Source organism: Anguilla rostrata, chromosome 8, assembly GCF_018555375.3.
Source record: "Anguilla rostrata isolate EN2019 chromosome 8, ASM1855537v3, whole genome shotgun sequence".
Taxonomy (NCBI): Eukaryota; Metazoa; Chordata; class Actinopteri; order Anguilliformes; family Anguillidae; genus Anguilla; species Anguilla rostrata.
In genome coordinates, this window is record NC_057940.1 from 43,091,494 (window position 1) to 43,105,584 (window position 14,091).

General features: G+C 40.0%; 1 protein-coding gene and 1 long non-coding RNA gene across 8 annotated transcripts in view; one reads left to right on the forward strand and one right to left on the reverse strand.

The window, feature by feature from the left end:
- Nucleotides 1-1,203, forward strand: part of LOC135261776 (uncharacterized) — a 137,239-nt gene extending 136,036 nt beyond the window's left edge. For 3 of the 4 annotated variants that reach the window (XR_010332022.1, XR_010332024.1, XR_010332023.1), the window contains one exon: nt 1,067-1,203. This is a non-coding gene — a long non-coding RNA (uncharacterized LOC135261776). The remainder of the gene's footprint in view (nt 1-1,066) is intronic. The other variant, XR_010332025.1, reaches the window with a different exon arrangement.
- LOC135261774 (H-2 class I histocompatibility antigen, Q7 alpha chain-like) overlaps nt 1-4,433 on the reverse strand; it is an 80,452-nt gene extending 76,019 nt beyond the window's left edge. For 2 of the 4 annotated variants that reach the window (XR_010332021.1, XM_064348383.1), the window contains exons 1-2: nt 4,079-4,433; nt 2,574-2,885 (exon numbers count right to left, since the gene is read on the reverse strand). Coding sequence is in view for 3 of the 4 variants with exons in the window: in XM_064348383.1 (XP_064204453.1) it covers nt 2,574-2,885; nt 4,079-4,418 (652 nt within the window). In the remaining variant the exon portion in view is untranslated. Of the gene's footprint in view, nt 1-1,201; nt 1,294-2,001; nt 2,098-2,573; nt 2,886-4,078 lie in introns of those variants that run through there. The other 2 variants (XM_064348384.1, XM_064348385.1) reach the window with 2 other exon arrangements.
- Between the last annotated feature and the right edge of the window lie 9,658 nt (nt 4,434-14,091).

Sequence of the window (14,091 nt, forward strand, 5' to 3'; positions counted from 1 at the left end):
ATCCAGCAGCAATGCAATTTCTTAACACATAGGGATGGAGCAATACAAATTCTTAACACATAGGAATGGAGAAATGCAAATTCTTGACACAGGGATGGAGCTGGGGTGGTGGAGGGGATTTATAAAGCAACGTGCAGCAGCATGCACGCAGGAGGAGCAGCCGAATGAATAGAGGGAGGCTGTTTAAGTAGACCGCCCTGTTAGTGAATGTACTGTGATAGGCGAACATCACTCAGCTGAGCAATCAGCTGATTCAGCCGGAGCGCTTGACTCTCGTGGCCAGCCAGAACTACGCAACTGAGGGGAGACGAGTGAGACATGTACTCACAAAATTTCTTGATCCATGAACTGACAAAAGTAATATCTAAACATGGTAGAACAGTAAAGTGTTACACATATGAATGAGACGTAAAATGTTACGCTAATTTTAATGTGTTGAGTTGAAACGTCAAAAGAAAAAAATAATCTTTGAGCAGCAATCAGTGAGCAGACATCACGTTATTTTTCTGTATTTCAAGAACACAACATTAGAAAAATATTTTCCTGAGACACTTTTTGTGCACACTTTAACAAGAATGTCAGTTCATCTGTCGTTGTGTTGATTTCACAAAAAAGTTATAGCCTTACTTGAGTCCTTGATATTGGTTCCATTGTTGGAATACTTCCTGGTTTCCTGTGCAAAATATTTAGGAGTTGTTGTGGAAAAGGGGAAGCTGTTCCTCCTTTTCTTCTGTTCCAAGACACGCAGCTTGATCCTAGTCACAGGCCGCTTGCCTCGTGGGACTTGCTCTGCAGGATACGTCCGTCATGCGTGGCTGTCCGAGTTCTTCAACCACCGCTAATTTCATAGCAACACTAATGCAATTCCTCATGAAGGCTAGTCATGGTCAGACTTTTTGCCATGGTTGAGTCGTTACTGCCTTTTTTTTAAGCCATCAATTTTTTCTTTTCTGAGATCCAGTTTTGTGTTTATAAGGCACTTTGATTCATTTCTTTGTAGCTAGGACTCCTTGTGGAGCCAGAACCCCAACAGCTGCAGGAAAGGCCAGTGAGGTAGAGACTGCAGGTTGGTTGGGGTTCACTGAATCAGTGTCAGTGGCTGCAGGTTGGGTGGAGTTCCCTGAATCAGTGTCAGTGGCTGCAGGTTGGGTGGAGTTCCCTGAATCAGTGCCAGTGGCTGCAGGTCGGTTGGAGTTCACTAAATCAGTGTCAGTGGCTGCAGGTCAGTTGGAGTTCACACAACCAGTGTCAGTGGCTGCAGGTTGGTTGGGTTCGCTGAACAAATGGCACAAGCTGCAATAAGAAACTCAGTCAGAACCCCAGTTCAGCAGAGCTCAGCTTATATCACACACTCAGACTCATATCACACACTCAGCTCATATCACACACTCAGACTCATATCACACACTCAGACTCATATCACACACTCAGCTCATATCACGCACTCAGTTTACATGTTTAACCTTATTCTACAACCAACCAACTCACTACGACTGACTCAATTATTCTATGCATGTCAAGAGTTGAATTCATGTACACATTTTATTTAACATTACCTCAGTAACATGCATTTCAGCCAATTAAAAACTATATCAGGATTCTAGAACTGATGAAGATACAGACATTCAGCCAAACACGCATGCACGCGTACACACATACACACAGACAAGGAACAGCACTGCAACATAGTAGACATATGAACAGGAGTAATTACAGTCTGAACCCTGGGTATCTGTACTTGATTATAATGACATTCATAAGCATTGAGTAAAGAATAGGAGTAAATATACTCACTTCTAGACATCTCATAGTCTGAAATTGAGACACAGAGAGTTAGAATCATACATACAGCATGTCTGACTGTCACAGTGAAACTATTAAACTGTGAAATGTTTCAGTGTGCCAGCTTAATTATGTTACTGCGCTTAAGGTGTGCCAGTGGGTCTGTGTCTGTTACTCAGTCTCAGTGTGTCAGTGTACCTGTGTGTCAGTGACTCTCACCTGAGTTTCTCTTCTTCTAAATGACGATAGTGATGACAGCGAGGGCGAGGATGAAAACGGCCAGCACACATGATGACGCCGATGATGATGCCCTTCCTGCCGTCAGGATTGAAGGTACGCAGTGCAGTCAGAGGGAATCACATTAAACACACACACACACACACACATGCATGTACATGCATACACACACACACACACATGCATGTACATGCATACACACACACATATGCACACACACATAAACACATACAACAAGCATGCAATTCTTGATTAATACATTACATATTTCACATCTTCTATCATGAACTTGTGTCTAAACCATCCCTGACTATTTGTGCTAATCAGTGGAGAGTGTAGTGATTATACAGCTCACAGTATAGTGTAGTAAGAGCCAGAGGTCCTACAGAGTGAAGCACAGTGTGTTTGGGCTAAACCTCTCTGTGTGTTTGTCCTGTTTGTGGCATCAGCAGGGGTGGGGGTAAGGACGTATATAGCAGGTCCACTCTCCCTCTCACCCTCTCACTCCCTACCTCTCTCTCTCTCTCCCCCTCTTCCCTCTCTCTCTCGCTCACTCTTGATATCGCTGTTCCTCTTGATGTTCACCTCTCTGACAGGCAGAACGATCTCCTGTTTCAGGCTCTTGTGCTTTACAGTACAGGTGTAATTCTGGCTCTTCCAGTCCTCAGGCTTCACTCTCAGGTGAGATCTGGTCTGGAAAGTTCCGTCCTCGTTGCGCACCATCTCCCCCAGCTCTACGTCCACATCCAGGTCCTCTCCGTTTCTCTGCCAGGTTACCATGATGTCACGGGGGTAGAATCCGGTCAAATGACAGGTAACAACAGGAGAGGAGGAGTCCTTCTGCAGCAGAGAGACCTCAGGAGCAACTGAGAGAGAGAGAGAGAGAGAGAGGGAATAGAGGGTGGGAGATAGAGGGATTGTTCATTCTAATTTACACGGGCACTGGGTTAACCTCAATTACAATACTCAGTCAATACAGCTCAGCCATTGTTCCTTTTTATTCCCCAACAAACAAAATTTCATCAGCATTGCACGACCATTCAAAATTAAAAATCGCCATAAAAGTCAACTACCCATCATCACCAAGCTGGTGCAGTTTTTCCAAAAGTCTCATCCAGAAAATCATTTATCTCCAGCAACGAGTAAAGCTGCTCTTCGGTTATCTGAGAACCAAGTTTAGACATACTTAAAATATCAGAAATAGCATCCTGGTGCTTCTTTTCTTCACCATCATTAACTTCTAACAGTAAGTCCACAGACACCAACAAATCAGTCTTTGTCCCCAGTTTGATACTCATCTCTGGATTGGCTATGTAAGGTTCAATTTTGACTGTCCGTGGATTTTGATCTTTGCCTTCTGGTAGAGTCGCAAAGATCAGAAGGCTGTAAACACAGCTGAAAAGACTACTACCCCACAATCTGGAGATTGCTGTGGGACAGTCTCGCAACCTTTTTACCCCACCAACACTTGTGGCCTACAGGAATGAGGATAAACAGTTTACCAGGACAGTGTCTGTTTTCATGTCATAAAAGCACCCACAGGCCCCGTTGGGTCAGATGGGAACCTGGTTGACCATTACCCACAACTGGATGGATGTTGCCTGTGCCCTGTTAGTCAAGGTGTGTCGGATGGGCCTGGATAGGCATTTGTTTTTAATGATACTGAGTAGAATGAACTTGGCAGGACTCACTCCTTTTTATGGAGCAGTCTTACAGGTGTGGCAGATATTTTCTGTGTCAAGGGAAAACACCGCTACCCCTGTTTTTTGGACCCTTGAGGAGCCTTTGTTTCTTAATCCATTACTCCATATCGGTACACTTGATTCACCAACAGTGCGATCTAGCCTGTGTGTGTGTGTGTGTGTGTGTGTGTGTGTGTGAGAGAGAGAGAGAGAGAGAGAGAGAGTATCAAGGGTGTAAGAGGGTCAGGGACAGTGTGAGGCATGTGAAACCCATTCAAGCTCAGGTCTCCTTTTTCTACATAGAGATTGCAGATGCTAATTGATCTATGCGTAATGAGCTTTTCCTGAATAGTCTGAGCAGCAGAGTTGTGCTGTACCTGTGCTGTCCAGAGTGCTCTTGTAGCTCACATACTTCTTCAGTGACTCAATGCAGATCTGGATCTGGTACTGCTTGTCATTCTCAAGCACAGCTGGATTCCATTTTACTGCACTGATAAACAGCAGCTGTGCAGGTGGAATGAAATTCCAGGTTTTCATGGCATCAGTGAGGAAGTGTTTCCCGTCGTATTCATAACGTTCAATCCCTCCTGTGTCCCCGGTCTCATCATTCCACTGACAACCAACAATCCACTCGAGAATGTGCACACCTGAAGATAGAAAACACACACTGTCACTGCGCACATCCCACACACACACACACACTGTCTCTGTGCACATCCCACACACACACACACACAATGTCACTGTGCACATCCCACACACATGGTCAGTGAAAACATCCCAAACACACACACACACACACACAGACGGCCACTGCACACATCCCACACACACACACTGTCACTGAGCACGTCACACACACACATACACACGGTCAGTGAAAACATCCCACACACACACACACACACACACACACAGACGGCCACTGCACACATCCCACACACACACACTGTCACTGAGCACATGTCACACACACACACACACACACACACACACGGTGAGTGAACATCCCACACACACACACAGACACACAGTGTCACTGAGCACATCCTACACACACACAATGTCATTGAGCACATCCCCCACACACACACACACACACACACTGTCACTGTGCACATCCCACACACATACACACCGCCATTGAGCACATCCCACACACACACACACACACTGTCACTGAGCACATTCGACACACACACAAACAGACCGTCATTGAGCACATCCGACACAAACACACACACTGACACTGAGCACATTCCCACACACACACACACACACACACACACTGTCACTGGACGCATGCATGCCTTTCTGTGTCTGTATGGTTTTCCTCCCACAGTCCAAAGACTTGCAGGTAGGATAGCTGGAAACTCTAAAATTGCCGATAGCTACGAGTGTGTGAATGAACAGTGAGTGAATGATGTGTGTGCTTTGAGATAGATTGGCGGCCTGTCCAGGGTGTATTTCTACCTCTTGCTCAATGCACACTGGGATAGGCTCCTTGCCCCTCATCCCCCCAGCCTTCCTCTTTTTCATACATTCTACCACTCCACTTCTCTCTTCTTCACACGCTTTTACTCCAATGCGGAGTCTATGTATATATGTCTATGGGTGTAAGTGACGGTTTTAATTTCAAGCCTTATTTCATGTCACACACGTAGCGTCACTGAAATAAATAAATAAATAAATAGGCTAAATAATTAAATAAATAAATAAATAAATAAATACACTTCGTGCCACATTTTATTATTTATGTTCACATTTCATGATTTATTTATGTATTTATTTATTTAATTTTGTCCGAAATATTCCTCCATAGCAATCAGCCAAGAAGAATGAGGAATTCACGCTCTAGGCTACGATGTTTCATTTTAACCACTAGACAATCACAAGGTGATGTTATCGGATAACCAGCACGACCACGTTGTTGACCATGGAAAACACTTAGCCAGATAGCTCGACAGTTGTCACTCTGGTTTGATTAAATCAGGGGCGTAGCTACAGGTGGGCCTGGCTGGGCCTAGGCCCACCCACTTCTTGCCTAGGCCCATCCTAGTGTGAGTACCAAGAAATGAGCGACAGTGAGCGACAGTAAGCCGGCAGATTCGTCGGAAATAGTTCAAAATAAAAGTCTGCCTGCGCGAAAGCGAGAAATGCGTATCTCAAAGTTTATTTTCTAAACTAGCGACATTTTGACATGTAAAAATACTCCTTCGTTATAATTATAATGCCAATTAAAAAGGCAGTGTATTTTTATAACGTTTTTTTTTGTATTTCTGCCATGTTGATTCTTGGAAGTGCAGTAAGTCTAAATATGAAATATCATGATCTTGCTTATTTTAGGAGAATATAAAACTGATTCCAGTATATTTGTCATAATTAATAGGTCATGTTACCACTGAGGTGTTCTAACAACTCTAGATGATAGCTTACTGGCTAATTGTTATAGGATAAACTATGTGGCATGGGTTTGTTAGTACACAATAAAATGTAAAATGTGCTAATTCAGCTCTAAATAAATAACATTTGGACCCACATTCCAGAGTCAGACCAAAAGTTATCTGTCAAGACTTGAATTAACAATGGATATTTACTGCATACAGCCCTTCACTAAATTGATATGATGACAAAGATATCAAATAAACATGATAGAAAATTTGACAGAAAATGTTGTGGTTCAACTAAACAGTGTATTCCTCTCTACTGCTAGTATAGTATGACGGCTCTCTATCATGTGATAGGTCGCCTCCTGATAGGCATATAAAATAGGCTTCGGGGCATGAACCTCCTCCTGGACATGTTGTCTGCTGCCTCGAATTTTAATATAGGGGGTGTTTTGAATACCTTGGACCCTTCACTCTTCAGATATGGTGTCACTTATATCAAATAAGCAAGAAAGAAAATGTGGCTGGGGTTTAAACATGCAATTTCTCGGCAAATAGTGTATTCCTATCCTCTGCTAGTACTGTTGAATACATACAGTTTTAAACAAGTGCACATACAAGTCAAACAGTCTTGAATGAATTAAAATCTCTTTAAGAACTCAGAATATGACACACATAGTCATTGGTCATGATACATTTCATAGCAGGAAACAGCCAGTATTGGACACCTGGGCTTGTAACAGGATGTGAAGTACAACTGGCCTTCACATTAAGCAGTAACTACAAACAGTGAACAGAATTTTTGTGGTGACATTTTTTGTGTGACTTACAAAAGCAAAACTTAATTATAAATAAATAAATAAATAAAGACTTAATTGGTAGTGCAGATATGTCCTCATATCTGTGTTGAAAAATGTATTAATATTCCTACCAAACAAAAACATTTTTGTAAAAAATGTAAAAACGGGTGTTCGCAGCAGTGATACCCCATCTTCACAGGCACGAGAAACATGAAGCACCATAATGTCAGGAGGAGTTACCCATATACTTTCTTTGAACAGCTGTTTTTGACATCCTGTGCATTGTTTGTTTGCTTCTGTTTTTAGTGTTTTCAAAAAAAAGGTCACTCAAAGAACTTTGTGCTGTCAGTATGGGAATATTAAAAACAGAAGTGCTGTGTAAATCCTGGAAAATATTTTCAGTAGTCTGGCATGATTCACACTTGTCAATATACATGACCTCAACTGCTGAATTTATGTTCAGTTCATGTACCCATTCCATGAATGGATAAATTAAATATAATGGGTCATTTTGGTTGTTGAATGGCAGTGACTGAATGCAGGAATTTAGCTCTATCAAAACAAGATGAATTTCATTGGGTGAAAATGAATAACCAGGGTTTTGGACAGGATGGCGTAGCAGTTCATAAAATTTCTGTGGAATTCTTGTCATGTATTGTGGACCTATTGTATTCAAGCAGAACTATAGTGATTTAAGATTCAGGAAGCTATGCATTGAGGAGTTAAACCAACAGTTTGAGTACTTATTATTTGAATTCTTTGGTCCTCGTATTGAGGTAAAACATTTTGTTATTTTTCTGCGGTGGCTTCTTTTTATCCCAGGCTTCTTCTGGCTCTTTAAAAAAATGTCTCCTTTTTCTTGTTTTTATTTTTCTCACAGAATTCCCCTTCTCTGGCTCTATACAAATTGTATAGTTTCTCTATGCATTCATCAAGCCTGTGTTTTTTGTTGTTTAAGAATAATGTTTTTGTATTCTTGAAGGTGACCTCTGAAATTGAAGTGGTTTTCTTAACGTGGTGTCTTATCTTCATATGAACTTGAAAACCGTGACAAATTTCCTGAAAGCAGGTCTGACCAGATTGTAATTACTGGGAGGAAATTTTTAAAAAGTTTATCCAATAGAATAGGTCCAAAGTAATGATTTTTCCCATTTAAATCCATATTTTCAGTGTTTATTCTTGACTCAGCCCGAACACTGTCAAAGTATTTTGAGAATGGTGATTTTGTCATATCAGGTAATGCATCAAAGTTTTGTTCAATTGGGGAGTTCAACTCTTTATACTCACTGCTGCTTATTTTCATAACTCTTGTTTTAAGTTTACTGATGCTCTCTGATATTATGAAAGAATGGCCTCTGTTACCCAAAATAACACAAACATCATATATTATTACACGCATATCCTCAAGAGTGTTGGAATTAACAAGAAGGCTGAATATGTACATTCCAACTTTATACCGGTCATCTTTTCCACTGTATTGTTTCTTACATAAATCACTTGCTTGTCGCATTAGGTGACTTTTGCAAGAGCGAATTATGCAGAAACTTAAATCTTTCTGTGTAGCACTTCCCGTTATGATCCTCCAACAACGCTGGAGATATGTGTCCATATTATCGTTGTTTAAGACTTGCATAGATGCCTGCAGAAGTACAAGGGACCTATAACTAGTCATTTGGACTGGTAACGTGTTACTTTGAAACAATTTCCGCTCCTGGTTTCTGATTGTACATAAGAAATGTTCTACAGAACTTTGAGTATGCTCATCAGTTACCATACATGCAACAGGAGCTGATAAGTGTGGTACTGCCGGTGTACAAACTATAATTTCATAGAATAAAATGCATTTTTTATTGATTTTTGATTTAATGATACCACCAGTTGCATTCCAAAATACTGGAGTGCTCTGGGACATCTCATGCCATAAACGTATACCTCCCTCTGTAAAACAGATTACTTTAAGCGGTGATAGCTGAATGAGGTGGACAAATCCTTTTAAGTGACAGTTATTCAAATCTTCATGTTCTAATTTTTCTTTCAAAAGTTTGAGTGCCTTCATTTCATCAATATCCAAGAAAGTTTTCAGATGTTGCTCAGATTTGATTTTCCGGAAGATTGCGGTATCTGTCCCTATACCAGTCCTATTTTGTGCAGCCAAGGATTTCAGATCAGCAGTGCCTAGCCGGTCATTATACAATTTATAGGCTGAAGCTATTGCTACCCTCTCAGGAGCCCTGAAAGGCCTTGCTTTCAGTGTGTTTGTTGTAGTCTGTAGTTCCGGTCACTTGTCTCCCCAGTACTGTCTCTGTGTCTGTGTTCCCTGAGCTGCTTCACTCCCCTGTACTTGTGTGATTTCACTATTCGGTGGTTCCGGTTTTCGTGGTTTCCCCTTCTTTCCAGTCTCGCTTTACTTTCTTCCTGCTGATTTCTAGTTTTACTAATTTCTACTAATCCCTACTAACTTATAGATTGTAAAGTACTAACCTCACTAATATACTAACATGTGAATATTACTAATGGACTAACACACACTAGTTTTGGGTTTTTGATAGTTTAGATCACTATACTAATACATTAACCAGTCTCCCCTTTCCATGCTGCGCTGTAGCTCCGCCCCTTTTCTTTCTAGCCTGCTCTAACGCTGAGTTCTGCAATTGCCTGCACCTGTCTCTTGCTCTAACTGCACCTCTCTCTCTCTGCACGTGTTTTACCTGCTAAACCCAGGCCGTCTGTTATCATTGTTGTCTATGTGATTCCAGTCCGCGTTTTGTCAGTCCCCTGTCATTTAATTAGTTATCCTAATGTTCTTCACCTGGATGTTGTTTGTTACTCCGCCCTCACTCACTTAACCCCTCCTTGATTGTTATCTTCCCCAGTGTATAAATGTCAGTCTTTTCCTCTTGTTTCTTGTCAGAACGTTGATCAGATTCATTGTGCCGATTATTTGTAAGCCTTTGTATTTTGAGATTCTTGCGACACCCCTTTGCCCGACTTCGAGTTTGCCTGCCCCTTTTGGTTTTGTTTGATCTGGTTCGACCTTCGCTTTTCTTTGACTTCTCTTTTGCCTGCCCCTTTGTACCTTCGCTATCTCTGATCTCCTGGTTTTTGACTTTTTGCCTGTCTTTTTACTTTTCTTCTGGAAACTCGATTCTGTACCGCACTATCTCTGATCACCTGGCTTCGAACTTCGCACGGAATAAAGACAACGTTTTCTTGGATTTCCCTGGTCTGCGTGTGGGTCCTTACTCTGAACGTAACAGTGTTGCCAGCATGTAATATCTGCCCTGTGTAATACATGGCAAATATTGGCTCCTCTGCATCATATGCAGCTACAGTCACTTGCATCCCACATGACTTTTGGGAACAATAGCCTTTTATTGTTAGATATGGTGCTTTTTTCCTCCTTATCTTGGCTGTGCAAAACGAATGGCTCTTAAAGACAATGGTGCAATATGGATTTGATTTATTAATCTTACTCACAAATATTGACTGCCATGAATACTTTTCAAAATATCGCCCATTTCTCATATTCAACAATTTTGTCCAGGACTCAGAAGGTATTTTGAAATAGGTGTCATCAGGAACAGAAATATGAAATTCTCCAATTGTTGCCTCATTAGACAAAACACATTTCATACATTCCTCACTAATGAATAGTTCTTGATCTTCAGCTTCATTATTTACTATATTAATATTATTCTTGTTGGTCTGCACATCCATACAATCAAATGCATTTTCCTCCAATTGTGTCGTTTCAACCTTCAACCTGTTTTTATATCATCCAGTAATATGAAATCTTTCTGTGGTTCCTGTGTTTGTCCTATTGGTTTATTAATAGTATTTTTGGTATTTGCAATTTCTATTTGTATTTCAGCATTACCATTTTTCAGATTGGTTAACAAATTAACCCCCCCCCCTTCTTAACATATAACCTGTCTTCATTGGCTCTAACTGGATTTTACAGGCATTAGAGCTACAAATGTACCCAATAGAATCAAAGTTCATCTGACTATCACTATCTGATATGCCCACACATTGGAAATGATACCAGTTTCCACAGATATCACAGGCTAGCATTGGCCTTTTGCTCTTGTTTGGGGATTTGCAAACACAAAAATGTTTTGAAACTTTTATTGGTAGTTCTGTAATCCAATCTTCCCCATATTGTTTTGGTATAATTTTTTTTTTGGTATAAATTTGCTTTTCATTTCTGACTTCCTTTGTTTTTTGGATAACATTTTCATCATGATTATAGTTAATTATCTGTCTGTCTCTCTTCAAAATGAGTCTTACTCTGTGTGTTTTGTTCCATTGAATAGACTAAGATCTTTATGTTCCCTTTATTGCTGAACCAAATTTGACGTAGTATTTTAATGCTTCGAATTAATGCACAGGGGCGCTTGTAGGGCCATTGTAGAGTTTTTGCCACCTCTGTCCAAAATTTTTTATTAAATAAAACCATGCTGTTTTTTGTTTTAACTACATGAATGGCATTTCCAATTTCAAAAATATCCAATTTGTACATTTTTTTCCCTTTAAATTTGCGATGTTTGACTGCTTGTTTGCTTCCACCACGTAACTTCGACCATTGGTTTATTTTTAAAAATTTTCCCACTTCTCCACTATGCCCTTCTTCACACACTCCATAAAACATTGTCACATCCTCTCTTTCACTTGATCTCTCACCTGCTCCCTCATTCACTGCAAATGTAATTTGCTGTCCAAGCTCTTTGTATTCTAGCCCACGCCCAAATTCTACTTCCACTCCACATACCCCTTAACAGCATGTTTTCCCTGAGAATTTTGCTTGTTTCCCTGGGTTCTGTTTTTGACCCTTGCCTTTCTCCTTGCTCTCTCCTTGTCCTGTCCTCCTCGCTTTGATGTCTCCCTGCACCTCTTCTGCACCCTGATCACCTTGGGATCGATTATGATCGCAGTTCCAAGTACATGGCAAACACTGCCACCAATACCCTATAATTATACACATGTATTGATGGTATAAGTCAATGAGTTCTACAGTATATTTTTTAATGGACATAATATAAATCCTTGATAAATAAGAGAAGTTACTCTTTAAAAGAAAACAAAAAACTTACCCTGCGAAATTCCTGAAACTGGACATCTGCCTCTGTCCTTCTGTCTCTGCCCTTATGAACCTCTGCCCACTGCACGGGGTCTTTTCCTGCAAAAATTTTAACTTCACCCTTCACCACTAGGGTTGGAATGAAGCGATTAGGCGGGGCTGGAGGTGGGGTTTGTAGGGTTGGCCCATTGGTAGAGAGAACATAGAGCTGCATGTAGGCATAGCACCATATGATTTGTGCTAACATGGGCATGCCAACATTGTCACTCAGATGGACCTGTTTAGAAAAGTCAGATGCAACAATTTGCAGTATGTCATATTTAGCATTTTATGTTGGCACCAATTAGACTTAGATACTAATATATCTAATTATATATATATATTAGAGCCTGACCGATATATCTGCCAGGCCAATATATCGGCCATTATTTGACTTTTTTGACGACATCGGGATCGGCAGTTATGCCGCCGATGTGACCCGATATTTTAATAAGTATAATAAACAAAAAAAAACAATGATTATTTATCTGTACTTGTCTTGTTCGAACGTTGTAGTTGCTATTTACTAGAATTATCCAGTAGAGGGAGCTCTAATACAAGTGTGAACTGCTACTTCTCTAATAAGACGTTTGTCACTCGTGCCTCATCCAATATTCTCCACTGCAAGACTTGTCTGCACAGATTCGATTGCCGCAATAAAGGTATCTATATTTAGCGAAAGTTTTTTAATTAAATGCGTTTATACGATCACTATGTTTATCAATCCTCATTATCAAGCGAGCGAGCTAGCTAACATATTTGGTTCACTTTAGCAAGCTAGCTGGCTAGCAAGCCTTTATGAAGTGGCAGTGAGCACATAAGCAGCGTAGGATCTACATTTCCAGAGGACATCGCTGTATTCTCAAATAAATAACCAGCCAAAATAAAATGGTGATTGAATGCATAACACATTTGTTTTTTTAAATCTGAGATAATGATATTAGCTACTATATGATGCTGTGTCAATAGCTAATACGTTATTGTGAGCGAGTGTGTCATCTAGTCACGCGTCAGAGCGCATTGTACTTATTTTCACCACCGAATTCTTACGAACAGGGAAGCTCGCTAGATAGTCTTACTCTTTGAGATCACGTAGTAGGAATAAAATAAGAAAATATAATTAATGTATTGAGAATAGATACTAAGAAATAACAAATTAATAACAAAAACAACAATAATAATAATATTCATAAAAATACACGTTTGACACTGGAAAACTGACTTTTTTAAATTAATTTTTTATAGATGGCTGGAACAGAAAGGAGTAAAAGCAAGGTGTGGAGTTATTTTGATTTCACACACTTAAAGATGGTGTTAATATATATATTTAATTTAATATCATCTTTTACTTTTTTATCTAAAAAGTTCTTTGTGTGTTTATTTCTATTTTTATTTGTTTGCTTATAAGTTAAATGTTCTTAAATATAGAAACTTTAATAAAACATAAGTTTTTCAAATTGATTTGAAAATGTTGCACTTTTTGACAAAATATCGGTCAAAACATCGGTAATCGGTGGGCTAGGACAAAATCGGGATCGGCATCGGACCCAAAAATCTGGCATCGGTCGGGCTCTAATATATATATAATATATATATTATATATATATATATATATATATATATATATATACCTAGTTATTTCCAAAGTAGTTTATCCTTGTTATTTTTGAGTACAAATAACTTTTCATACCCCATCCTTGCTCCACTGATCTAGTGCCTTTGTGGGAAAGTACCCTACAATTTCTTTGTAAGGCACACTCAAGCATGCTGCAGTGCGGTGATATTCATTCCTCAGCATCTCCTGGTGGCTCCAGTCAACTGTTAACCGAGGTGGAAAGTCCAGCACAAATGCCTGTATGAAAAGTATCAAAATGATCCGTCTATGCGATATGCTGTTTAGCCACAATGCTTAATTTCTGCACCTCTGGTTGCATTATTTGCTTATTTCAATTGGCACTCTGGATGATATGGACAAGGAATCTCACATGGTAGAATGAAGAAGTATGAAAGTTTATCATATTGATTTGCATTGTACTTTTTACATTCACTGTACCTTTGGCCAGCGGTAGAGTATAGCCTGAAGC